We start from the raw sequence: 27,162 nt of genomic DNA, 5'->3' as shown, positions 1-27,162 counted from the left end.
GTGTTTGAGATGCTAGAGGAAAGATTGAATAGTGTGAGACAGAGACATAGAAGTTATTAAAGATCCAAATTAAACTTCTACAGATGAAAAAATGCACTGGTTGGATTTAACTGCACATTAGACAGTCAAGAAGTAAAGATTAGTGAAAGTGAAGACATAACAATAGAAGTTCTCCAAAATGAAACAAGACAAAAAGAAAGACTGGGGGAAAAAAACCACTGAAAGGTACGTCAGTAAACTGTGAGATAACTTAAGTGGTCACATATACATTAGAGTGTTACCAAACTCAGGTTCAGTTGCTCAACGCTCAAAAGCCAATAATCAAGAGGCAAATGTCAATAGAAAGGAAAGGTGCTTTAATCTCAAAAGCCGGCAGTCTGGGGAGAAGGTAGATTCATGTCCCAAGACCAACTCCAAAGATTCTGCTAAGCCATGACAGTTTTTAAAGGGCAAAAGGCAGGGTAGGAGCCAGGGAAGAATCTCAGTGAATCATCCAGGCAGGAGGTTGGGTTCTGCATGGTTCTCCATTGCGTGCAGGCTGGCAGACTCTCTTTTCAGATGTTATCTTGTCTGAGTGATGTGCCTGCAGGATTGCTTAGGGGGGCTTTTGGGTAGAGAGCTAGTCATTCTTTAACTACTTAATTCTTCATTCTTACTTCTTTTTACCTAGGAAAACAATCAACAACTTAATTGGGTTCTTTTGAGGTTAGAGGGGAACAAAAGTGGACAAACAGGAAGGGGGCAAAAGAGCTGCTTTCAATTCCTCACTGTCAAACATTGTTCCATTTCTATGGGATTAGGGGCGAAGGTCCATCTTCTGTAACTTAGGAGACTCAAAAAAGGATATAGAATACATTTGAACTTCAGCTCAAGAGGTGTAAAAATAATATCAAGGAAAATAGCGAACATAACTTATAAAGTAGTTGATACTTTAGACAAGAAGTCATTGAAATTCATGAAAATGCTATTTCACTTCAGAAAAAGAGTTTAGAATACGAGAGGGACAAAAGCATAAAGCTGATCAAATTATTGTCATTCCATTCTGTAAAGCCGCCTAACACACTTATTGTAGTTGTGCTGAGAATGGGAGTCTGCCTTCTCATTTCCTCACCCTTTAAGGCATAGAAGTAAACACAATTCAGATGTGAATGTGTAGCACCAGGTGTTTACTTTTATCATATTGAGAAATTGGTGATGTATTTTGGATTTCTTTTTCTAATCAGATATGGTCGCAATAGTTTATTTAAAGATAAATACTTTTTGAAATGTAACATTAATTGTAGCTCCTTAGAAATTTGTCTCCTCACTCTAGTTTTATTTGAAACTACAAATAAAATAAATTTCCTTTATTCACAGTACTATTGAATCCCTAATATGTGCAGTCTCTTTACTAGATCATGGTCTATAATGCTTGAAGGACTCACAGTTTCATGGGAAAAGTGAAACATGATGAAATATATATAGTAAAGGGGTAGATGATCTAATATATTTGTGTTTCCCGTGCAACAGTATTCTTTAGGATGGTTACAAGTGTGCTGCAAAAAAATGATCAAATAAGTTTGGCAAATCCTGGGCTTTGTCGTTTTTTTGTTGTTATCGTCATTGTTATTTCGTAATCCCAGGTCTTCTCTGTGGCTATAATCTGATAATACTCATCGTGAATGTAGCGTTTGATTTTCTCCCAGGTGTATGTAGCCAGGAAATCCTTTTTAAGGCAACACCTATGAATATCTCCTGGAACTGAACCAAGGTCACCAGTTTGTAATAGAGGAGAGTATAGAACTTGAGTGGAAGAAGCTCCTAACTCCAGCTTTGTTAGTCAAGAAAGGTAATGAAGTAATGTCTACATAGAATCTTAAAGGTTAAGTTGTTTGTAAGATGGGTAGCAGGACCATGAAAGGGAATTCTGGTTATTTTATGTAGTTTGAGATGTTGAGATTGTTGGAGATACTGATAAGAGTGTACTGGGGGAGGATGAGAAGTGAGAATATTTTAAAATCTTGTAAGATCTGTTATATTGTTGGAACTTTGAAAAAAAAAATTTTTTTTTTTTGTCTCTCAAAGCAGAGCAGAGTCCTAATGAAATTCAAGTTTTTAGAAGAGTACTCTAGTGACAATATGCGGTTATTAGAGTGGTACCTGAGTAGTAGCTGAGAATTGATGTATAATAATCAATGTAATTTATCAATGAGAAGAGCTTCTGTCACTGTGGAAGAGAGAAAGAAACTCAGACTATTTAAGGAGGTGGAGTATATTGGACTCATTCCTCTGATTTTTACTTTAAGAGACTTGGATGGTGGTGCCCTTACAAGAGTCTCTTTCTTTCTTTTTTTTCTTTTAAAGAGCATGGCATTCTGTATTACATGGAAGTTTTACTGAAGTTTGTAAGTACTCAGAAAACACTGTGCAGTTGGAGAACCTTAAAGATTAAAGAGGATGAACTACACCCATAATGGTCTGTGTTCCTGAACAAACTTTCCTTTTTTGAGGTTTAGAGTTTGAGGATCCCAGTGGACAGTATTCCTCTTCTCCAGTAAAACTGCACCACATGTGAGATAACTTGGTAAAGTTACAGCTATAGATATCAAAGTTCCCCTGTTAAAGAGTGGGTATGAAGGTGTACCTTAGGTTTGTAGGAACATCAGTCTTCCTAAATTCTGAACTCCAAAATTAGACTTACCACTCAGTTCCTGCTGGCACTGGAAAATAACAGGTCTCTCCAGCCAAGAGAAAGCCCTAAAAATTAAAACATTGAGGAGCAGACCAGAATATGAGTACCTGCTTCCAAAAGAGAAGAGCAGAGTCACACAGGCCTAGTTTCTTATCCCTAAAGGCCCAGACAGATAAGTAGATCATTTCTACCTGAGTCTGGAGGCACACACTAGTTGATGTTCCTTCCCATGAAAAATAAAGCCAGAGGAAAAGTAGTTCCATTTCTCCCAATCAGTGGTACTGCTAAGACTGGAAACCATTAATGATAATATTCTACTTTCAAATAGCAGATTATTGTAGGTACAGTTTTGGAATTTCAGAGATGAAAGTGATCTTGGAGACCATTTACTTCACTCCTCTCATTTTTACAGAGGAGGAAAATGTGGACCCAAAAAGGTCAACTTTCTTAAGATAACAGAAGTGGAAGAGCAGATCTTCTGAGTCACCCTGTAGACATCTATTTATAAGCAGGAATGCTAATGTATTGCTTTTTCAACCGAAAATTAAGTGAATTTCTTCATTTCCATTTTTGTGCAGAAAACAAAAAATATGAAAATAACAAAAACAATAAAGCAAATGCATAATTCAGCTACCTTAAAACAACTACTATCCTTTCTTTTACATATTTTCTTTTCAAAAGCTTTTTAATGCTTAAAACTTATGTGGAGTATAACTGCGACATCCAAATTGGAATCGTTTTGTGAGGAGGGCTCATTTTGGTTCATATGAAAGGACTTATTCTGCTACTTGTCTTTTTATAGAGAACCATTCTGAAGGAATACAAGGTAGTATCAAGAATACTCTATAACATCTTGAAATTACTGTTATAACATCAGGTTTGATTAACTGGGTGATCTTGGATGGCTTCCCCTGAAACTAAAATAAGAGATTAGACCAAATATGGCAAATTGTTTCTTTTGTCCTTCCCCCGACTTGATCAATTAATTAACAGTGACTACATTGAAGATGCTAGGAGATGGCTCAGTTTAGCTAGCATTATTCACCTGGTTAATCCACCACAGAATGAGGGGGAGTATCACGTGTGGTGGTGTTTATTTGTATCCCCATTTGGGCATTGCCAGGATCCCATCTGGTTGTAAAATTCTGTGGCTGTATCCATTAGAAGCTAACTTTTTTTTTTTTTTAAACTTTGGATTTATTTATTTATTTATTTATTTATTTATTTATTTATTTATTTATTTATTTATGGCTGTGTTGGGTCTTCGTTTCGGTGCGAGGGCTTTCTCTAGTTGCGGCAAGCGGGGGCCACTCTTCATCGCAGTGCGCGGGCCTCTTACTATCGCGGCTTCTCTTGTTGCGGAGCACAGGCTCCAGACGCACAGGCTCAGTAGTTGTGGCTCACAGGCCCAGTTGCTCCGCGGCATGTGGGATCTTCCCAGACCAGGGCGCGAACCAGTGTCCCCCGCATTAGCGGGCAGATTCTCAACCACTGTGCCACCAGGGAAGCCCTAGAAGCTAATTTTTTTTCTGAATTAAATCGATTTATAATTTCACTGAGCTTTATTTTATTTTTTTATATTTTATTGGACTATAGTTGATTTACCTGAGTTTTAAATAAAGTTATGACAGATCAGTTTGCCATACTTATCTATAGATATAACTCAGGGGACCAGTTCTTCTGTTTTCACGTGATGAAAAAAATCATTCCACATAAACACACAAACAGCCCAGAAAACTTCAACCAAAGCATAGTATTAGTTTCTTGCTCAGCATGAGTAGTGATTTTCCACTGAGCAGACCCTCAGCCAGATGTCTGAAAGAAGAAAATGTACAGCTGACTTTCCTATAGCATATGCTTAGAATTAAAACCGGAGTGTTCCAGTAACTAAGCTCTCTTGCATAGGAAGTGGGATCTAGATCTTCTTTGTTATTGAGGATCAAGGCTTTTGTAGTGTCTTAGTATTTAAGGTCAAAACTCTCAGATATTTTTTTATTTTGGTGAATAGTACCTTAACTCTAAAGCATAGTTTCTAACTGCTTGGCACATAAATGCTTATTATATTAAAAAAACCCAAACGTGATTTTATTTTGCATTGAAGATTTTTGTTCCTTAGATTCATCATTTGCAAACATCAGTTATCACTATATAAATTAATGCTGGATGTGCTATTAAAGTATATTTTAAATTAATATAAAGCCAGATAAACTTGCTTTTACAGTATGTGGAAAGACTTATGCTTGTTGATCATTAAAGATTTGGTAATGAGTATTTTAAAAATAACATTTTTATTTTTCATTTATTTACCAACACTATTTTTTTTAAAGCCAGAAAAGTATAAAGAAAATAAAGTTATTTATAATTTTAGTACCCCAGATTATCATGTCTATATGTATATGCATAATTGGGATCATTCATATTCTATGTGTGTGTACACACACGTGGTTTTATTATCTTTTCACATACCTATATTTTAACATTTTTTGTGTTATTAAATAATCTTACAAAGCATGATGATTATGGTACATCTGTAAGAATCAGTGTGTTCCATCTTATGGATATACCATTATTTATTCATCCTTCCTTTTTTGACATTTAGCTAACTTTGAATTTTTCTCCTTTTGTAAATAATACTGTGGTTAATGTCAGTGTACATATATTTCTGGGTAAATATAATCTATGATTTCACTAGATTAAATCCTTAGAATCTGTTAGGTCAATTGATACTAAAGTTTTCAAGATGTTTAACATATTGCTCTCTAGAAACTTATACCAGTTTACTTTATCCATAGTGTATTAGAGTGATAGTTTGTCCCTTTGCCTGTTTTTAAATCTTTGTAAATAAAAAATGACTTAATGTAATTTGCATTTCTTTAGTTTCTAGTGAGTTGGAATTTTCCCCCCTTATTTATTGGTCCTTTGCAGTTGTAGGGTGAGTGTGTGTGTGTGTGTTTGTGTGTCTGTGTGCGTGCGTGTGTATGTGTGTGTGTTGTTTATTCTACATGGGGTGCTTATTTTAAATTTTGGTGTTTTTAATCATGCTTCCTTTACCAAAGCTGTATGGCATGGGGGAAAGGGCATGAACTTTTAATCCAGCCAGACCTGGGGTTAGATTTCAGTTGTCACATGTATTTTCCATGTGTCTTTGGGGGGCAAACTACCTGTCATCTCTGAGCCTGACGTTCACTGATCTGTGAAATAGGACCATTATGGGACACTTATCTCAGAAGAGTCACTCAATGATAGCCACAATTATCTTCCTCTTCCTCATCTCCTCATCATCACCTACCTGTCATTTCTCTGTTTAGATATTCTTGAACAAAATTGAAGGAAAATTCTATCCAAGTTTACTGTTTGCTTGTAAACAGAGTGGGTGTGTTCTCCTCATCGTCCACCAAATGGTCACTATTGAAATCATCTTTTCAATTCTTATGATAGGGCTGATTGGCAAATATTTACATTATATATATTGAGGAAAAAGTGGAAAGAGTGGAACAGGCCTAACTACGAGAGGACCAGCTTTTTCTGTCCCATTTCTGATACTACTTTTTTGTTAAGAGCTGACTCCCTGTGTTGCATTTTTATGCTGCCCTTAGCTGCTGCCAGAATCTCAGTGCCCTAAATGCCAGAGCTTGTAGTGGAAGCTAGCCGGGTAGATCAGACAGGAAGGTTTCCTTTGCTCATGTTGACAACTTATCTGGAAAACTTGAATAACTATTTGAATGAATGGAGAACCTATTCAAGAGAGTTTAGTTACAGAATTTCCAAAAGAAATGAATTTATCCGACAGCCTCCCTTATAAGGCACTTCTGTCAACAGACATCTGTTGAGTAGGCACCTTGTGTCAAGCACGATGCCAAGTGTTGGAGATGCAATGGGGAATAAGACTTTAATCTTGTGTTGAAGATGCCAGATAACAATAAGATTTAAACACATAAAATATTATTAACAAATAAAAGGCGGGATATAAGCACTAAGTGATTGACAGAGTACTTAAGGAGTTCAGGAAAAGAAGGAAGTGATCGAATGTTGGAGGATATTATCATAATGAGGCTTCAAAATATTTAAGGAATTGAGTCCTATATTTCCAAACAGTGTCTTTTGCTTCTTCCAGTGTGAAAGGGTGAGGTACATTCTCGTTTGTATTAAACTTTTCTTCTAAACCTTCTATGTCAGGTTGATTAGCGAAAGGCAGATGGGTATTTGAGTACATCAAATTTAGGCACATGACAAACACATTTACCCTCCCGATGTCAGTATGGTAGGTGGAGACGACATGGGAACAGGTTTTGGTAGACTTAGCTCTTACACACTGGATTGTTTGTAATTTTTGGCTTGAGAGAGGATAGGTACCAGCAGATGGAGTTTCTCATGGGTGGACCACCGTGACCAGAACACAAAACTGTAAGAGTGACTGCTGGATTTAATCAGCAAATCTGCCACAGTTGTGAGACATTAGGACCTTAACTGACCCCCTCTCACTTAGGGTGTGATGCTGCACTCAAGGCTACAAAAGGAGCCAACCACTTTTATATATTTATATATTTAAATCCACTGTCTAAACACAAGGGAAATACTTTAAAATTTCCCCTGCCAGTGTCTCATTTCAAGCAGAGAACCCGATATTAGATATTCTTATAGCTCTTCAAATGTTACACTTTCAGAGAGCTAATTACCCTTGACTGCCCTATTCCTACCAATATACTTTTATATTAGCATTCCAAAATACATTTAAAAAACAATCAGTTCTACCAAATTGACTTCTCTTGTCAGTCACACTAATCTGATCAAAAGGGGGGAACATTATAAAATTTCTTACCAGGAGCTAACTGGCCTTTAAAAAAGGGGGGCAGTGGTCCTTTTTTGGTATTATCTACAATAGGATTTAAAATTAATTTTAATAATAAATATCCATTCTTTGGTACTACTTGATCTCTGACATAAATAATCATTAAGACTAGGTTATTAAGTCATCTCTTCTAGAGTACAGCCTTGCAAATGTTTATGCTAACTGGGTTTTATCACAGGTTTATTTGACTAATGGATGACCACTAAAGATCATCCCAAACTGTGCATATGTGAAGACGTCTTTGTTTTGAAGTTATAAGTTTTATTTTGAAGCATTTTAGGATTGAGGCTCCCTTTTGCCTTGGGAAGGTCACTTTTCATTTGTTCAGAAGCAGTTCTGACTTAAGATACCATCCATATATAGATCACTGACAATGATAAAAGACCCGTTGCTTTTAAGACATTTTACTGTTAACAGTAGGTGATGTTGATTGTGGTAAATATTTCACAAGGTATACTTACATCAAAACATCATGTTGTTAAAAAGATATAATTTCTGTTTGTTAATCATACCTCAATAAAGATGGAAAACAAAAAACAAAAACAAAACCAGCAGGTAGTAGAAAGATGAATAAGACTACTCCAGCCCCAGGGAGCTGACATTTTATTTGAATAGAAAATGTGATCACAGATAAATACAATATATAGCGTGGGGTAAATTCTGTAGGGGAGACCCCAAGAGAGGTGAAAGAAGTTTTGCAGACATATAACAAAGTAGTAACAATTTTTGCACCATAGGGTGAGTGAAAGGAAGTAGTGCTAGGTAAAGGCTGGCAAGGTAGGCTGAAGTCAGATCTTGGAGAATTTTGATGTCCTTCTAAATATGTCAACTTTATTCCTGTGGGAGAGGAGGACCTTAGGAGGCTTTTTAGAATGTCTTTCCCACTCCACCCCCGTAAGAAAGTAATACTTGGTCATTATACAGAATTGGAAAGCACAGAAAAGGTGTGCAGAAGAAATGTAAAATCACTCACAGATCACTCTCTCTCCTTCTGTTCCCCACCCCAATGCCGCCTCCCAAGTTTGTTGTAGAGGATGGGAGACACTACAGTTTTGCCTTGGTCCCCTTTAAGTTTGAGGTGTCATGAAGGCATTGAACTGGCCCAGAAGTGTGGACTATGCATAAATCAGGGACCCAGGTAGCAGTGGTTGTTGCACCCTCTTCTCTGTTTGCAGAGCAGTCACCTATTTTTAACAAATTACCACTTAGCTTTGTCGGCATCTTTTTTTGTATGGACAGTTTCTGAGGTTGTGGAGACAATTGATTTAAGAAGCATAGTGGTTAACACAGTATTTACAAAGTCATCATTTCTATTACAAGATATATGAGGTCAAAGTTACTGTGATTCAAGGGTCAGTGATCCCCAGCTTTGACCATTAATCCTATGGTAATGGAAGTGATGGCAGCTTTCACCTCAAACACACCAAGAATTAATGTGACAGCACTGTCCGCCACATGTTTTGACAAAGACTGCCCATTGTCTTGTTTCCCGTAAAGCACGGCTGCCCTTTAGGTTTTGCCAATATATAAGGGAAGAAGGAGACAGATACCATTTGTAGATTTAGCGTTATGTTGACATTTTCAACGATGATCCCGAATCAGTCAATTACATTTGACTATAGTTCTTGGAGAAGTCTAAATGGAAGGGACAGTTTGTTTATACGAAAGCAGTCTTTCCTGCTTTGTAGGGTAACATAACTAGTTTTAACATTGGATCGCAGCTGTGCCGAATGTAGTAAAGTTCCTGTTGCATCTAGGCTTAGTTTACAAGTTCAGCCTTCAGTGTCCTCTTGTATATATGCATTCCCTAACAATTGGTTATTTGTGCTTCGGTCTTGTTTTTCAGTTTTTTCCACCATGTGATGTCTGGCCTCAGCTTGCAGAATTTAAAAATTAAGCGTATTTTACTCATGACCTTTACAAAAATTAAAATTTTCAGTTTGCTCTGTAGGTCTCAGTTGGTGGTAGAAATGCTTGCTAAAACAGTTTTTTTGGTTTGTTTTTGGTTTTGTTTTTTAGCTCTATCAACATTTGAACCTGTTGGAGATTTTGGAAAATTGTGCAGCCTTTGCTTTTATTATTTGACCTCTGGTAAAATAATGTGAAACCTCAAGTATAGATTCTGGTAAAAGGTGTTAAACCTCAAGTATAGATGCTCTTTTCTAGAGACCAGCACACTCCTGAAGCGCAGGATTTTAGATAGGCCTTTATCTTGCATGATTTCTACATAATTTCACCCTAACAATTCATCAAAGATAGTCTTTTGTGGCTGTTGTCACTCACGTGCCTCTGTTGTTTTAGCTGAGCTTGGAGAGGAGCTTCAGCTCCCAGTACCTGGGTTTACTCGTGGTCCTTCTGAGACTGATGATGCCTCTGCTCTTTTTGCTTCTCAGTCCCTGTGCAAGGGCAACGCGCCCATGTCCCTGACTGCCCCTTGTTGTCATGTGAACAACTGGCCGCGCCACCAGGGGCACTTTGGGGAAAGTCTCTTAGTACCTTGAGGACTTAGGCTCCCACTTAGTCCCCCCAAAGGGGTGAAGATATAGGATTCCTAGAGCTTCTAGCTCATCTCCCCTTCCAATTCTGGTCCCCTCTAACCCTCTTCATAAACTCCTATTATCTTTCGAGGTTAGAGCATATGAATTTTATTCACACAACAAACCATGTGTCACAAAGCTCTCCCTACATACTTTTTCCCATCTCTTACCATTCATTCACCACTCCAGCTTTGGCCAGATCGAATTATTTCTTGGTCCATAATTCTGTTCTTCTCTCTCATTCCTACCTTGCACATATTATTCGTTCTCCCAGAATGCCTTCCACATGCCTTCCCTTCCCCGCTTATTATTTGCTGATGGTAAGCATAGCTGGCTAAAGTCTGTGCTTTTAAGATCTCTCATCCTTTCTTGCTTACTCCTCTCCTCCCCTCTCTCTCAGGTAGGCTTGGATGCCTCCACCGTGTGCTCCCATAGTGCACGTGTCCTCCTCTCTTTTACAGCTCTCATGCTGGTTACAGTCACAGGTCTGAGATGATTAGCTGCTCCCAGTACTGACCACAGCGCCAACCACTGAGCTGGTGCTCAATAAAAAATTGAAGTAAGAATCAGTGGCTCAGGAAGGAGAAGAAATGTAAAGCGTAATTTTTTCTGCACCTCCTGTCATCATTCATAGGCTCAGTAGTTTGAGAAGCTTGTATTGCCTATTTTGACTTTTAGAATAGAATGTAAATTAAATGGGAATTCTCTGTGGATTAGAGCTTTTAAAAAATTATTGCTTAAGCATACTGTTTTTTTAGCGCCTACATCATAACCATTTTACATCAAGACGTGGTGCATGCATGTGTGTATGTGTGTGTTTAAATCAAACTGAAAGTTTTAAAGTATAATACATACTCTTACTAATTGTAATGAACACTGATGTTTTCTATTCTTCTCTATTTAACTTTTCTCAGTGCTATTCATGACCTGCTAGATTGATTTTACAACCCCTATAGGTCACAGTCAACACCTTGGAAACCACTGCTCCAAATAACTGTACTTTGTCCTATACTTGGAGTGTTGGTGTATCACTCAGAGTTCAACCAGAGAATATGAACCAGTAGAAGACACATATTAAGAGATTTATTGCAAGCAGTTGGCTTACACAAATGTAGGGGCTGGGTATGTAAGGCTGAAATCTGTAGGGCAGGCCATCAGGATGAGAGGGAGGGTGGGACTCTGCAACAGACTGAAGCTGCTGTCCAAAGGCAGAATTTCTACTTCCTCTGGGAAGCCTCAACTCTGCTCTTAAGGCCCTTCAACTGATTGAATGAGGTTCACCCAGATTTTCTAGGGTAATCTCCCTTACTTAAAGTCAACTGATTTTGGACTTTAATCACATCTACAAAATACCTTACAGTGACACCTAGATTAGTGTTTGATTAAATAACTGGGGGCTGTAGCCTAGTCAAGTTGGCATATCAAAAGACCATCACAGGAGGTGTAAGGAGCCTGGTCTTCAGCCCATTTTATTATCTAAAGATAGGAGTCAATTTTAGTTCACCCACCACTAGGATGCTTTACATCACGTTCCTTTCTTCTGCTGTACTAAAGTTAACCTTCTTGAGATCCTTACCCACTTGTTTGCTGGTATTTAGTCCCATCCATGTTTTCACATTTTCTCCCATTACCCTGGGTAAGTGCACAATTTTTGAGAGTTTTACAGAATTCCTTATGTTAGGAGTCCTTCTGCTTTTAACCTGCACTGTTACTTCTGATGATATTCTTGAACAGATGGTCAAGTTCCCTTCAGGGCTCTTTTACTCTGTTTCCAGGCAAAATTTTGGGCCTGGGGTTCCTAAAACCCAAGGTTCCTAAAACCTCAGAGTTTACTGTTTAGTCCTCATGATACCCCTTAGCCCTCCCATCAGAGGTGCAGTCACTGTTGGGAGCTTTGCATGGGGGGAGTGTAAACTTCTATACCTGAGCAACTTCTATACCCTAGGGAAGTCTTTCTCTTCTCAGCCTCTTTGGTTTGGTCATTGGCCCCCTTTCTCCTCTTTAACCTCACTACCCACACATGCTATAGTACTCCTCCCCATCTGTTTTCCTATTTAGACAATTCAGAATAATCTCCCTCCATGGGCTTTTAGAAACACAGTGCTGGCTCTGGTAGTAAAAGAAGAAGTGAATACCAACTGCTAAAACAAATGCTAGAACAGACCCTGACTTCATAACTCATCCTGTTGTATATGTACAAGAGTATTAACTTCTGTGAATGGGAAGTCAGGTATTCCTCTAAGGAGATTACCCTGTCCCCCCAAAAAAGGTGCCAATTAGTTCATTTTTTCTGTGATGGAGACACTTGTCCAGTGGGAACAGGACCAAGGCCACCAATTTATTTCATGCTGGCCACCAGTTGTCAGTTTTGTAAAGCATATGTCTCTGATTTAAACTAAAAGTTTGGCTGAGCTGAAAGAGAACATTGCTAATTTCTCATGGATATGTTTAATTGTTTATTATAATTTGAAAAATACAGTGAAAAACATGAACACCAGTGGAATTGCCCAGTTTTCTGTTTAACTGTCTACTGGAAAAACTCACTAATTTGGACAATTTGTCCAAGTTTAGAATGAGCTAAGTTTATATCTATTTATGATGGAATTTCTTCCTGATTACATTAAAGGCATAAACTGATTTTGTAAGGAGATATTAAACTTAAGATTTTTCAAGTACTTAAACTATATATATTTGCGGATAAATGTGCTAATTATAATTGAATTCTATTTTGTCAAAATGAAGAGATATAGGACCTTCTAATCTTTTTATTTCATAGATAATTTCTGTATATGTTACCTTGATAAAACTGTACTCATTTTAAAATGTTCTTTCATAAAAAGTTTCCTTGCATTTATCTTTCTACAGAGTCAACCACAGCTATTCTAAATTTGAAGAGTTTACATCCTTCATATTTGGTTGTTGATAATCTACAAGTATGAAGTGATTGGTGCCATTGATAATACAAAAATGTATGTTTGATTTTATCATGGGTTTTGTGTACATTCTGTGAGTATCTGGGGATAAAAAAATTTACAACACTCCAATGATATAAGAGAGACACTATCTAGATATGATTATCTTCATCAGATGTCAAAAGACTAGTTTTTGGAGCCGGAGAATATTCTATTTTAAGGCCTTTGTGATGGTTAATTTTGTGTGTCAACTTGGCTAGGCCATGGTGGCCAGATATTTGGTCACACAGTATCTTAGATGTTTTTGTGAGGGTGTTTTTGAGTGAGATTAACATTGAAATTGGTAGACTTTGAGTATAAAGCAAATTGCCCTCTGTAATGTGGGTGGGACTCATCCAACCAGTTGAAGGCCTTAATAGTAAAAGACTGACCTCTCCTGAGGCAGAGAGAATCCTTTGGACTTGAACTCCAACAGCAACTTTTCCCTGGGTCTCCAGCCTGCTACTCTGCAGATTTTGGACTTGTCAGCCTCTATGATCACGTGAGCCAATTGCTTAAAATAAACCTAGTTTAATATAAATACAAATATAGTATGTATTAAATATTTTATACACACACATCCTGTTGGTTGTGTTTCTCTGGAGAACACTGACAAATAAAGGCCACTTTGTGTTGCCTTTTGACTAGCCTGCTGTCAACCTCCCATTATGTAGAGTATATTTGTTTTTTCACTTCCTGTTCTTTAGTTATTCATGAAAACACTAGGCTCACAATTAGTAAAATATACCTTTTGTCCTTATAGACTTTGTCTTTATTGGCTATCCTCATATATACCATGTATATTGTTCTCTGAGCTTCAAATCTTCCCTCTTTTCTGCCTTACTTACTGGATCAGTTGGTACAAGAGTTAAAGATTACTTGTGTAATGTTTTATATTGTCTGTAATTTACTTCCAGTTATTTCAGCACACATATCACCATATTTATGGTAATAACTTTGTTTTAGGAGCCTTTATTAGCATTCTAGGTATAACAATCATGAATCTTCACTCTAGGATTAGTATTTGAAAGTCCCTAATTAGAAGTCTACATTCCAGAGATGCATACTTTAAATAGGAAGGCTTATTAATGTTGGGGATGTTACAAATAATTGGTGAAATGCGTAATGTTGGAAATATGTGGATTGGTTTTAGAAATATTTTATGTAAATGGACTTTGAGTCAAGCAAGCTAAGCTTTTAGAGTAGCACCTAACTCTAGTTCTCATTTGGTCCTGTTTTCTGAAATGTAGGATTCCGTTGAGGGATCCAGTTAGAAAATTAGACACATCCTACTGTAGAATATTGTCACAGTTGCTTTAAGTATACCTCCATGCAGGTTACTTGTCAGAGTAACTAAAGGACAGAAATCTGAGACTTTACTGAGCTTGCAAGATAGAGCTGTGGGTCTTCTTTTTCCATCCTCCTGCTCATCAATGTGTCTATATGCAGCAGAAAGCTCTCACTTATTTAGAATCTTTGGAGACTGCCAACGTTTACCCCCAAAAGCCTGATAATTGTGAACTTCAGCTTGGCTTATGTCAATTTGCAACAAGAACCTAACATACTCCCTGGCACACAGTAGGCAATCAAGAAACTATAATTCTTATATCATAAATCAGTGAGGGAAGAAAAGAAAACTGAAGTTTTATACATTGTTCTAAGGCTGTCAGGATCCTCCTTTCTGAGGATGGTTTATCGCCAGATTTGTTTTTAAAACTTTAAGATATGGACTGTCTTCTCCATGTTTTCTCTTAGTTTCAGTTGAGAGTCTCATGTGAAGGTGAGTTAGAGTTCTGCCAAGGAGGCTTGTGATAAGTGCGGCCTGTTCGTGGAAGCATGTGAACGCGTGGCTAATCTCCAGGAGCATGCTGTGCTAAGCCATCATCTGAAACACAGCTTGCAAGAACCTGCAGCATTTTCTATCTTTGACGCGTCAGGAGGTGCAGCAGAACCCAGACGACAGGCGGAACTGAGACCTTGTGGAAGCTTGTGGGAGATTCCTTCCAGTCAATATTTACAGAAAATCCTGAATTCATTTTGACCTGCATTGATGAAAGAAAATGTGTCATAAGGAAGTAAAGGAAATAAGGGTTTTTCTTCCTTATTGTTGAAAAAAATGTTGCTGTTGTTTTGAAAAAGTGTTGGAGCTCAGAACTACCAGAAATGTGAAAAAGAATGATTCTAGTTGAAATCTTATAAGCTAATTTTAACTTTATTCGTTTTTCATAGCCTTGGGTTGCTGGGTCAGAAATGTCATTGCTAACTGTATTTGTAAACTTGTTATCCCTAAAAGCCTGCCTCTGCTGCAAAGCAAGGGATATGGTCTTGTTTTGGTTCCTTTGATCAAGGAATAGACTATCACTCGTTGGCTCTGAAACAAGAAGTCTTAAACTTAAACATCCTTTTGCTTGCTTTTCTCAGTGAAATAAAGCAGGAACAATGTGAAGGTGACTGAACTAAATATATGTGTTTATATCTTGAATGGTGTTGAATATTAGGACCCAGGATGCTGTTGGCCTTTAATTTTTGCGTTTTTGCATTGCAGTGATATCATGATGGAGCTCTGATTATTATTTGTGTAATTAGCTATTCGTATATATTTGTAGAGCAGTTATGGTAATATAAATAAAAATGATAGAACTATTATAAGAATACTGAAAGAGTCATGACCATATTGATGAAAGGGGGAGTCTTTACCTAGGTCAATTTTCCTTTCATCTCTGAGGTTCTACCTGGTCAAGGCAAAACAAAGCCTGGCAGATGATGAGCCATTGTGTAATGATAGTGTATTGCTCTGGACACAGGTAGGGATTTTGGCAGGCCAGTCTACATTATAATACCAAATTAGTCTTGCAGATTCTTGTTCCAAGGGCATTAAGCATCATAGTGGATGAAATAGTCAAAACTTATTTATAAATGAGAGTATGAGGTGAGTGTAGGTATCTGGGGCAATATTGTTATCTCTCATATTACCCTGGGAAAGCTTTCCCTCCTCTGACATTGAACCCAGCATGATTATTTGGACTATCTCATTTCATTCTTACAGCAACTTTATGTGGTAGGTATTATTATTATAATAGCCATTTTGTGAATAATGAAACTGAGGCTTAGAGTGGTTTTACAATTTGGCAAGAGCTACATAGCTAGAGAATCTAGGAGGTCTTTAATTTAAAGTTAGGATCATACCAATTGAGAACATATTTATACCTATATATGTATATATAGAAATAGATAAATAGATACAAAAGGATATATCAGTAGATGTAGGTATATCTGCCATGTGCTTTTTTGGTTAAATAATATATGTATTTCAGAGCCTTTCATGTCAGCAGAGATAGATCTTTTAAATCATTGCATGAAATTACATATTTGTATATATTATAATTTAGTAAGACATTTTCTCTATCATTGAACATTTAGGTAATTTTCCATCTTAGGCTATTACAAATAGTTCTGTAATGAACTTCCTTGCACAGGTATCTGTGCACACTTACAAGTATCTCTATAAATACTTAGGCATAGCGTTATTGGATCAAAGGCATTTACATTTAAAATCTTGATAGCTATTCTCAAATTGTGGCCTTTTCCCTGCTTTTCCAAGTGTATTCTTTTTCCTATATCCTCATAAACACTGGATGTTGCAGTCATTTTTTTAAAAAATCGTACTATGGGTGAATATATAGTATTTCCTTCTTAAATTTGCTTAATTTTTAATGAAGTTGAGCATCTTTACATCATTTAATAAACATTAGTATGTCTTTGTTGAATTCTCAGTTTCCTTTCCCCTACTTACAGATGTAGTTAAGTTGATAAAACCCTTTTTATATTATGAATATTCATATTTCATTTTGATATTTGGCAATATATTCTTCTAATATTTGACTTGTTTTGTAATTTTATTATGGTATATTTTGTTACCTAGAAGTTTTTAGCATTAATTTTTAATCAAATAGTTTATTCATTTTCTTTAGGATTTCTAGGATCTACAGCTTTTTGGGAATGTCCTCTCTAGCCTGTTAAACATTGTCCCATATTTTCTTTTAGCAGTTTAATAGTTTATAATTTTTGTTCTTAACCAATGTAAGTTTTACTTTTTGTTAATCATATGAAATAGGAATCTTTTTTCAGATGGATATCTCATTCTTTCCCTACTATTTATTGAATAGACCACCCAAACTAATTTGAATAGAAAAGTAGAGGAGTGAAACAGAATAGAGTACAAAAATAGATCTATCTTGGGGCAAACTGCACTGCCTTAATAAACGAAGTTTTATTGTATGTTTTGGTATCTGATAGAGTCTATTTCCATCCTTATTCCTTGTTTGCAAGCAGCTTGTTAGTTTCCATGAAACATGTTAGTGGGATTTTAATTTTGATTGCCCTGAATTCATAAATTAAATTGGGGCAAAGAGACATTTACAGTAATTTAGGATCATAGAGGTTTTTACAATATTAAGGATTTTAATCCAATAACATAGTATGGCATTACACTTATTCAAGGCTTTTTGAATTTTTCGGTTAAGTTTTATAGATAAAGGATATCCTTGCACATTTATAATCAGCAATTCTTGAGTATTTTATAATTTCTGATCTTGTCTGTTATATTTTCTAAAGCTATTATGGGCTTTTTTGGTAGTTTTGAAATTCTGTTTTCACTGAACTCTTGTTCGTTCTAACAGTTTTTCTGTTTAACCTCTTGGATTCTCCAGGTAAACAAAAGCTTAACTTGCAAATAATGAATTCTGGCTTTTCTGTGTCATGTATTTATAGGTTTTACCTATGTGCCCACATAATATACCAGACTGTGAACAAGCTGAAGATGAAAAGTATATTACATTATTTCTTCTCTACAGAATTAAATGGTGATATGGTCATCTGATTGCTACATGCCTCAAACATTATTTAAAGTACTGTTTTCCAATATGTAGTCATATAGTTAGTTTTCTGTTTGTTTTATTTAATTTCTGGATATCCCCAAATGGACTTTATAAACCAGACTGATTGGGGAAGGACATTTGATAGCAGATGTGTGTGTATACACACAAACACACATATACACGTATATACATGTGTATGTATACACACATTTTTTTATTCACACATTAAGTTGGTAGCAAAATTGAGTTATGTTCCAGTATGAATATCCTTTGAATCCTTGTTTAGCAATCATATACTTGAACCTATTAGCAGAAGTAGACAAGTGGCAAACATCAATGGAATAATTTCCAGTCATCTCTGCCAATAGTTTCCAGGACATGTACGTTCCAGATCCAACTAACTTTTTTTGTGTGTTGTTAAAGTTTGTTCCCCTAGGCATGCTGCACTGTGGTCTACTCAACTGTCGATGTTTTCCAAAAGATACAGATATAGATTTTTTTCTAGTGTCTTATATTTGAAATATACATTCCACCTCTTCTACATTTGAATATGTGAATCCTTGTTTATTCTTTAGGATTCAACTCAAATATTTTCCCCTCCATGAAATTCATGACAACAAAAAAATTACTTGGTATATTCCTTTGTTACCTCAGTTATCACATATATTTTAGTTGTTTATTTTGATTTCTATGTCCCTACTGAGCTGTGAGCTACTTGAAACTGTGCCTTCTTCAGTGTCTAGCACAATGTCTGGCATAGAGTTGATTCTTTGTAAATTTTTGATGAATGAATAAATAAGTGATTACCAAAACATATAAGGGAAGTGAAAGATCAAAAAGGCTGTCTAAGAGAAAGTCATAAACCTGACAATTTAAGAAAAATATTGGAAGGTTCTATGGAAGGGGCATAGGAAGCATATTTTATGAAAAGATTAATTTAAAAGGTACAAACCCCATAGTTTAGAAGTGTTCATTTTGATGCAGAAATGTTTATTATGGTGGAGAAATGTGGTAGAGACCAAGTGAATGGTACAAGGCTATGAAAACATGTTGAAAGTCAGGAAGAAAAACAGTTATGCATTCTGGTACAAAACCTGTTAAATGACACGATTTTGAGAAGTATGTAGAATTAGGAACCACACTACATCTGTTTCTTTGTACGCAGTATGTATTTCTGGTTTATAGGTTACCATATACAGCGTGTAAGAGTTGCCAGTTTTCCAATAATATGAATGTAAAGCACATCTGGACTAGCAGGGCCAGCTTTATAGGCAATAGACTTAATTTCTTTCATCTCTGACCTTCTGTCCTGCTTTCTATTGATGTTTTTATTTTCACTTTTTAATGTATATTTTTTAAAAAACTACTCACTCCTAGATTTTAAGATTTTGGAGGACATGACAAAGTTTTGTCAGGCACAGTCTAGATACTTCATAATTGTTGAGTTTAATTGAAAATGTCAGTTTTTATCATGCAAATTAATTAGGCTTGATGAATTATACATTTCTTTTTTAAAAATATTCTTCAGTGTATTAAGTGAGGGATCGTATACCGAATTCCAGTTACTTTTCAAATAAAACAAATATTTCAGCAGAAAGAAGGACAATAATTTTCTTACAGCTACATCTGAAGACCACATTTAGTAGTCTTTTGAATGATTTAGGTCAGAAAGAAAGAGCTACCAATATCCTGTTTGTTCTGCAGCTCTTGAGCAATATTTTGATAGTCATTTCATTAAAAGGTTCAATGAAGATTTAATTTATAGCTGCATGAGAGATGACAAATGAGAGCTTAACACAGCCCAGTACAGAATAGAATAGAAGTCAGTTTCAATGATTCTGTGTTTGAAATATAATTCTAGTACCAGCACACTGCAACATCAGGGCTTGTATAGGTCATAGCATGAAATGGGTTCAGTGTGGGTATTTGCTTCGGTAGCCTCAAGATGCTTTACCTTAATTTTATTGCAGCTAATATGGTATACTCTGATTCTATAAAAAGTGATAAATATTGCTAACCATATAATGTATTCTGTGGCTAATGTTGTCTCTCAAATTATTAAAAGTGGTACATTTTTTAAATTAGTAAGTTATTTTTATTCTGATTCAGTTTTCCTTTTCTTAACATCTCAGTTGATTTTATGACAAAACAGTTGTTTAGAAGAAATTCTTCGTGCAAAATTTTTAACTTACGTAGTTTTGGATATGTAGCAGATTTTTTTTTAAATCAAGAAAACTGTCTTTTCTGGATTTTCATCTTTTTGTTGATATCTTACTACAGGTCTTCAGCACATACTCCAATGAAGACTATGACAGGAGAAATGATGAAGTTGACCCTGTGGCTGCTTCAGCCGAGTATGAACTTGAAAAGCGTGTAGAAAAGCTGGAACTTTTCCCAGTGGAACTAGAGAAAGGTATATGAGCTCTACAGTGTTAATAACATTATATTGCTATGTTAATAATGTAGAAATGGCTTTATTTTCCCTAAGTATAGCCTTTTTCCCCCCTAAGGATTGGATAAAGCTTTATTTCTCATGGAGGGTTTTATTTATTAAATTTCAAAAATAGTTTATATGAATTCTGTATAGATGGTGGATTGAAAGACTCCTCCCTTACCCACCCCACTGAAACCCATCTACTTTAGTTGGCTGGGTTGGCGACTAGGAGTAGGGAGGTGTGAGTGAGGTCTGATGTTTTTTTGGTACTCCTGCAAAGCGCTGGTGCAGGTGAGGAGTCCAGAGAGAGCTGCCATAAGTGAGAGTTTGGGGCAGGTGGTTGTTTTGGGGTTTTTTGGTGGAGGGAGAGTGGTCATGGTTAGATTCTGAATGTAGTAGATAGGGGGAGTGCTGGGCCTTTAGAAAATGGTGGATTTTTGGAATGAAGGCAGTGGAATCCTCTTCTTCTCTGAGGGGAGAAAGCTAAAGGAAAGCAGGGAGGACAGGAGCAGAGGGGCTTGCTCCTGATTTCTCCCTGGAATCACAGACTGCCTGCTACAGTAACTGGGGACCTACGGGACCAGAGCCTGCTGTGTTTACCATCATAAATCATCACCTGGGAACTGAACTAGGACCTAATGAACAGAAAAATAGCACATCTCAGAGAGCTGTGGAAAAAAGCAGAACAAACAGATGACAACTTGAATAACAAAAAAACCCCAAAGAAACCAAATAAAGATGTTCAAGTGTGGCTTTAAAAAGACATTATTAGGGCTTTCCTGGTGGTGCAGTGGTTGCGAATCCGCCTGCCAACGCAGGGGATACGGGTTCGAGCCCTGGTCCGGGAAGATCCCACATGCCGCGGAGCAGCTAAGCCCGTGCGCCACAACTACTGAGCCTGCGCTCTAGAGCCGGCGAGCCACAACTACTGAGCCTGCTTGCCACAACTACTTAAGCCCACGCGCCTAGAGCCCATGCTCCGCAACAAGAGAAGCCACCGCAATGAGAAGCCCGCGCACCACAACAAAGAGTGGCCCCCACTCGCTGCAACTAGAGAAAAGCCCGCACGCAGCAGCGAAGACCCAACACAGCCAAAAATAAATAAATTTATATATTAAAAAAAAGACATTCTTAAGCAAATTAACAACAACAAAAATATTTATTTTAAGATTAAAAATTTCAGTAGAGGAATTTAAGAGAAAAGGATAGTTATTGTTGAGACTCACATTGGTGATCTAGAAGGTCAAGCATAAGAAATGTTCCAAAGTAATTTTCAAATTTTCAAACAGAGCAAAAAATCCAAGAAAAATCATGAAGGAGACCCAATATATAAGTTGTAACAGAAGGGGAAAAGACAGTACAGGACAAGAGACATATTAGACAAAATAGAAGAAATTTTCCTGAGCTCAAAAAATACCTGAACCTCATAATTTAAAGGTCCTAGCCAATTTGTTGCAAGTGAGAGGACTTTAAAAAAAATTCTCATACTCAGGCATAGCCTGAGAAAATCCTAATCTTCAAACATAAAGTGAAAATCTTATAAAATACCAGGCCAAAATCAAAGCAAACAAAGAAGCAAAGGTACTTAAGTTATTAGACTAGCATCAGACTTCTTATTTGTAACACTGGGAGTGGGGAGGCATATGTATGATTTCACACACCACTGAGAAGAAAAAGGATAATGATCCAAGAACCCTATATCCATCCCAGAATATTTACCTATCCTGATGAAAGAAAGAAATTTGCTTATATGTAAGGACTTAAAGAACACATCTCCTTCATACTTCTCAATTAGCAAGGAGGAAAAGAAACAAAGAACAGCTTGTTCGAAACAGCAAATGTTAGGGAAAGAGAGTTGAAAACTATGTAAGTATTAAGCATAAAATTGCTTGGATGAAAAATATATGAAGAATACCAATTATTACACTAAACATCATTGGCCAATAATTGTTCCTATAAAAGACACTTTCATTTGAGGTTAAAGAGAATGTAAGAGTGAAGCTTACACTTTTCATCCATTTAAAAATGTAAAAACCATTCTTAGCTTATGGCCCATACAAAGACAGCTGGATTTGGCTGTGGGCCATTGTATTGCTTACAATAGCAAAAATGAGAGCAATCTGAGTAATCATCAATGATAGGAAAAGGTATATAAATTGTAGCATATCTATTCCATAAAATATTACTCAGCAGTAAAAATGAAGGAGCCACAGTTCCATGTAGCAGTGTGTTATGATTCTTACAAACATGAAGTTGAGGCGGGGTGGGAAGCAAATCACAGAAGAAGCCATTCAGTACAATTCCATTTATTTAAATTTAAAAGCCAGGAAAAATTAAACAGCATATTGCTTAGAAATATACAAATAAGTAGCTTTAAAAAGTAGTATTAAGAAAAGGAAGGAATGGTTAGCACCATGTTTAGGATAATGGTTACCAAAGGAAGAGTTATGATTTCAGGGAGGCTTACATAGTGGGCTTTTGGGGTATTTGTAATGTTTTCTGTCTTTGTTAGTACATGAATGTTTGCTTTATTTTTGTTTTACACAATGTTTTGTAGGTAAATGTTCTTATAAACTCTTTTGTTTGTATGCTACATTTCATAGTAAAAGTTAAACTAGAAAAATTAAACTAGAAGAGAACTAAATGAAGTAGCTATTTTTAATTTTTTGAGGAATCTCCATACTGTTTTACATAGTGTCTCCAGCAATTTACATTCCCACCAAGAGTGCACAAGAGTTCTCTTTCCTCCGCATCCTTCCCAACACTTGTTATCTCTTATCTTTTTGATGATAGTCATTGTAACAGGTGTTAGGTGATATATCATTGTCGTTTTGTAGCTATTAAAGCTGTAAAAGTTGTATTATAGCCATTAAAGATACAAGATCTGAGCAAATAGATATTCTGTATTCTTGGATGAGAAGACTCAGTATAGGAAAGTCTCTCCTATTCTGTCTTCTATACCTATAAATTTATAAATAAATTTAATGCGGTTCAAGTAGAACTGCCATCAGAGTTTCATTGTTAGAGGGGATTGCATAATACAATACTAAATTTTATATGGAAAAATACAGACCTAAGGGAAGTATGGAAAAGAATGTGAAAGGATTTAACTTCCCAAATATCTGAATGTAATGTAAAGCCTCTATAATCAGAACAAATTGTATACATATAGCAGTTGATCAGTGGAACAAAATACAAGGTCCAGGGAAAGATGTTAGTGTGCATGAGAATTTAATAACATGACACATAAGATACTCTAATTTAGAAGTAACAGGGTGCTTTACAAATTGTTCTGGCATAAAGCATCTATCTGAAAGAGTATTAAGTTGGAAAACTTCATTTTCATTATATCATATATAAAAACTCTACATGAATTAAATAATAAAATATTAAAAATGACAAAGATATTTGATGAAAATTTATGTCTACATTTATCATCTGGGCTTGTGGGAGGAGGGGCTTAACCAAAATGGAAAATCAGAAATTATAAAAGAAAAGATGGACAAATTCACTCATCCAAAATTTTAAACTCTTAAAGGCAATATTGTCAAACAAAGCCAAGAGATAAGCGATACATTTGAAGGGGGAAATATTCATTATAGATGACATGGAGTTAATAGCTATAATATTCTAAGAGTCTTCGGAAATGATGAGAAAAAAAGAGTCAGGCAAAACTCATTAGAAAAATTGGCACTTTACTTCAGAGGAAATCTAATGGCCCAAGTTCATATGAATACAAGCTCAAATCTCACTAGCAATGAGGGGAATGCTGAACTTAACATGAGATTTTTTTTTTTCCTGGTAGAGAAAATAAGCTCTGAGCTCCAGAGGGTGGTGATAACATCTTCCTAACACAACCTTATAGTCTTTTCCATCTTGTCCTGGCTGCTTTGCATACTTAGTGCTCTGCCTGTTCCTAGGAGAGTATATACAGAGGAAGACAGGATGGCTACTGGGTTCTTGATGGTGCAACCACAAGAATCAGGGCCTTGAAGTTGTGGCTTGGACTTCACCCATGCTTGACATCTCAGAGAAGCTGTACAGAGATGAGATTAGTCACCTGGTCTCTGTGGGTTGATCATACTCTTTCTTTAATTTTCCTTCGGTTATCACCATGTCTTTCACATGGTCTGCAATGGAATTGAGGATGGCTCAAGCTAATATAATAGTTTTGCCCACAGTTGGGTTTTCAGCTTTGCAAATCTGAGTAATTTTCCAGTTAGAGCATCAAGAGGAGCTATGGAAGGAAGGAAGATAATTTTACTAAAGCCTGAGTCCAGGCAGGGAAAATGGATTTAAAAACTCAGATATAATTTTCATGCAGGTTATTTGCAGGAAGTAACTATTATATTTAATGGCATGATAGTACAGAGAATCAACATTTGAGGGGAGCCCTTTCAATATACTGAGTATGAGAACTCAACATTGGCTTGACACGTGATAATTCATAATGAAGAAAAAGTCCTATAAATACAATGAATATGAATAAGAATTCAGCTAATACTTAATATACATCAGAGATTTCATACAGGAGAGAAACCCTATGACATTTTTCAGTGTGGAAAAGTCTACAGAGATCATCTCTTAAACTACACAAGAGCAAACACACTGGAGGAAGAAAAATAAACTTCTTTGAATGTAAACACTGGGAAGGCTTTTGGTCATCATTCATCCCTTTTATCAACATGAACAAATTCACACTCTAGAGAAACCCTATGAATATGATGAATATGTGCAATAATTCAGCAATACAGCTAACCTTTATAAACATAAGAGAATTCATGTGGGAGAGAAGAAACTTTATACACGTAACCAATGAGGAAGAGCCTTCGCACAGATCTAACCTTCATGTGCGTAAGAAAACTCATTCTGGGGAGAAACTCTAAAACTGTAATGAATGTAGGAAAGTTTTTAGCAGGAGAATGCCTCTTGATGAACATGAATATCTATACTGGGGAAACGATTAGAATGTAATAAATATGGGAAATGACGTGTGCAAATATTCTAAATGTAAGGAAGGAAGGAAAGTCTCCAGTGATCACTCATTTAGTCAGCAGTTCTCATAGTAGATACCTGTGCCTAGAATCAATGAGGACGTGCCTTCAGCTGGGGATCACATCAAACGTTTCCTCCAGGGAGAGCACTCTACATAGCTTTCTTTAGCACACAGCTGAGCAAACACATCACTTTTGCCAAATGACATATTTTTAAACATATGTAGAATAAAGATGTAGGATTATGAGTTGTACTTAGAAATACTTAAAGCAGAAGCTGTCAGTAACTAATAATCAATGAGATGAACCTTACTCAAAAAACTACTAGTTGAGAATACTTAGCAAATTAAAGGTTATTGCTAAAAAGGCTTTTAAAAGCATCAAGTATTCTATTGAGCACATGAGCCCGTTTTCCTAACAATCCACCACTGCTGACTAGCTAATACCATCTATTTTTTATGCAGCTAATACACCATTATTATAAAGACTTTGAGGCTATCAGAAAATAACTTTGAATGTTAACCAAAAAATGTGGAATGCAAATAGTGTATCTTTTATTTCATTAATGTTAAAATATATGCGTTCACAGAGAGGAGAATTGGAAGTATGGATTTGTAAGTGAATTAAAAAATGTGTTTGTCAGTATTGTTCAAAGGTCCAATAAAATGGAAATGAAAGTGAATGCCTGTTAGTAGAGAAATGGTTGGATAAGTTACGACAGCTTCTCACCATGAAATATTATGCATTATAAGTGATCTAAGGCTATGTAAGTTGATATCCATGAGGTATCATTGGATTAGAAAAGTAAGCTACAGAGAGAAGTAGGTATAATATGATCTTGTTTGTGTAAAGAAAATAAGAAGGAAAATTAAGCCATATATAATATGTATATTTAATTATATGCATATAATGTATATATCGTATCTGATGATACGTTTATATGCTTGTATAGTAGGACAGAGGAAAGTACTGAGAGACACATACCATCTTATTAACATGAATGGGAATATGGACCAAGTAAAAAAGAAAAGAAGACTGTATAAATAAAGGGGAAATTCCAGATATATTATGATCACATTTATTTAAATAATATATATATATGTTTGAGTATGTATGGTCTGTGCTTAAAAATATTATATTATTTAGTCAGGCAGATTGATTGCTCAATAACCAAATTATTACCTTTTTGAGGGATCACAATGGAAGAGCCACCGGCAGTAGTAAAATGAGACTAAACTAATGAGCCTTTTGAGGGGTCTAATTTGACATCTTTGCTCCCCAGCATAGAATAAAATTTCTGTCAAAGGAAGCATATCAACATAGTTCACAAAGAACAAAATTAAAAGCAGCAAATAGATCTCAGCAGCTAATTGTGGATGAGTGTAAAACTTAGGTTGTTTCATTTTTTTTTTCCCTTTTCATAGATGAGGATGGACTTGGTATAAGTATTATTGGAATGGGTGTTGGAGCAGATGCTGGACTTGAAAAGCTGGGAATATTTGTCAAGACAGTGACGGAAGGTGGTGCTGCTCAGCGAGATGGCAGGTAAGCCAACTACTGTTGTTAATAACTCAAATCTCCTAGGAAATGTTTCTGGGAATTTCTTTCAATGGTAGCTTTCTTTTGACTTTTTAGAACAGAATTTCAGAGTGTGTCTCAGATGTGGAAAATGTTAAAACACTTGAATTAATTTCTGATTTGCAGGCAGAATACATTTCTTTAATGTGTATTAGATAAATAGGTGGATGGATCTGTTATCTATATCTGTCTACCTTTGTATCTATCCATTCATCTCTCTAGCCAGTGAAGGTGAGCAGAATTATGGATGTGTATCATTTAAGAATATGTA

At 36.1% G+C, this 27,162-nt stretch overlaps 1 protein-coding gene across 5 annotated transcripts in view; it reads left to right on the top strand.

Annotated features, from left to right (window-relative positions):
- The window catches only part of PPP1R9A (protein phosphatase 1 regulatory subunit 9A), a 286,952-nt gene that overhangs the window by 129,698 nt on the left and 130,092 nt on the right, over positions 1 to 27,162 (top strand). For all 5 annotated transcript variants that reach the window (XM_068550632.1, XM_068550631.1, XM_068550629.1 and 2 more), the window contains exons 2-3: positions 20,166 to 20,298; positions 26,738 to 26,858. In XM_068550632.1, the coding sequence (XP_068406733.1) occupies positions 20,166 to 20,298; positions 26,738 to 26,858 (254 nt within the window). The remainder of the gene's footprint in view (positions 1 to 20,165; positions 20,299 to 26,737; positions 26,859 to 27,162) is intronic.

This window comes from Eschrichtius robustus, chromosome 8, assembly GCF_028021215.1.
Source record: "Eschrichtius robustus isolate mEscRob2 chromosome 8, mEscRob2.pri, whole genome shotgun sequence".
NCBI classification, from domain to species: Eukaryota; Metazoa; Chordata; class Mammalia; order Artiodactyla; family Eschrichtiidae; genus Eschrichtius; species Eschrichtius robustus.
This window is presented reverse-complemented; position numbering and strand designations above follow the sequence as displayed.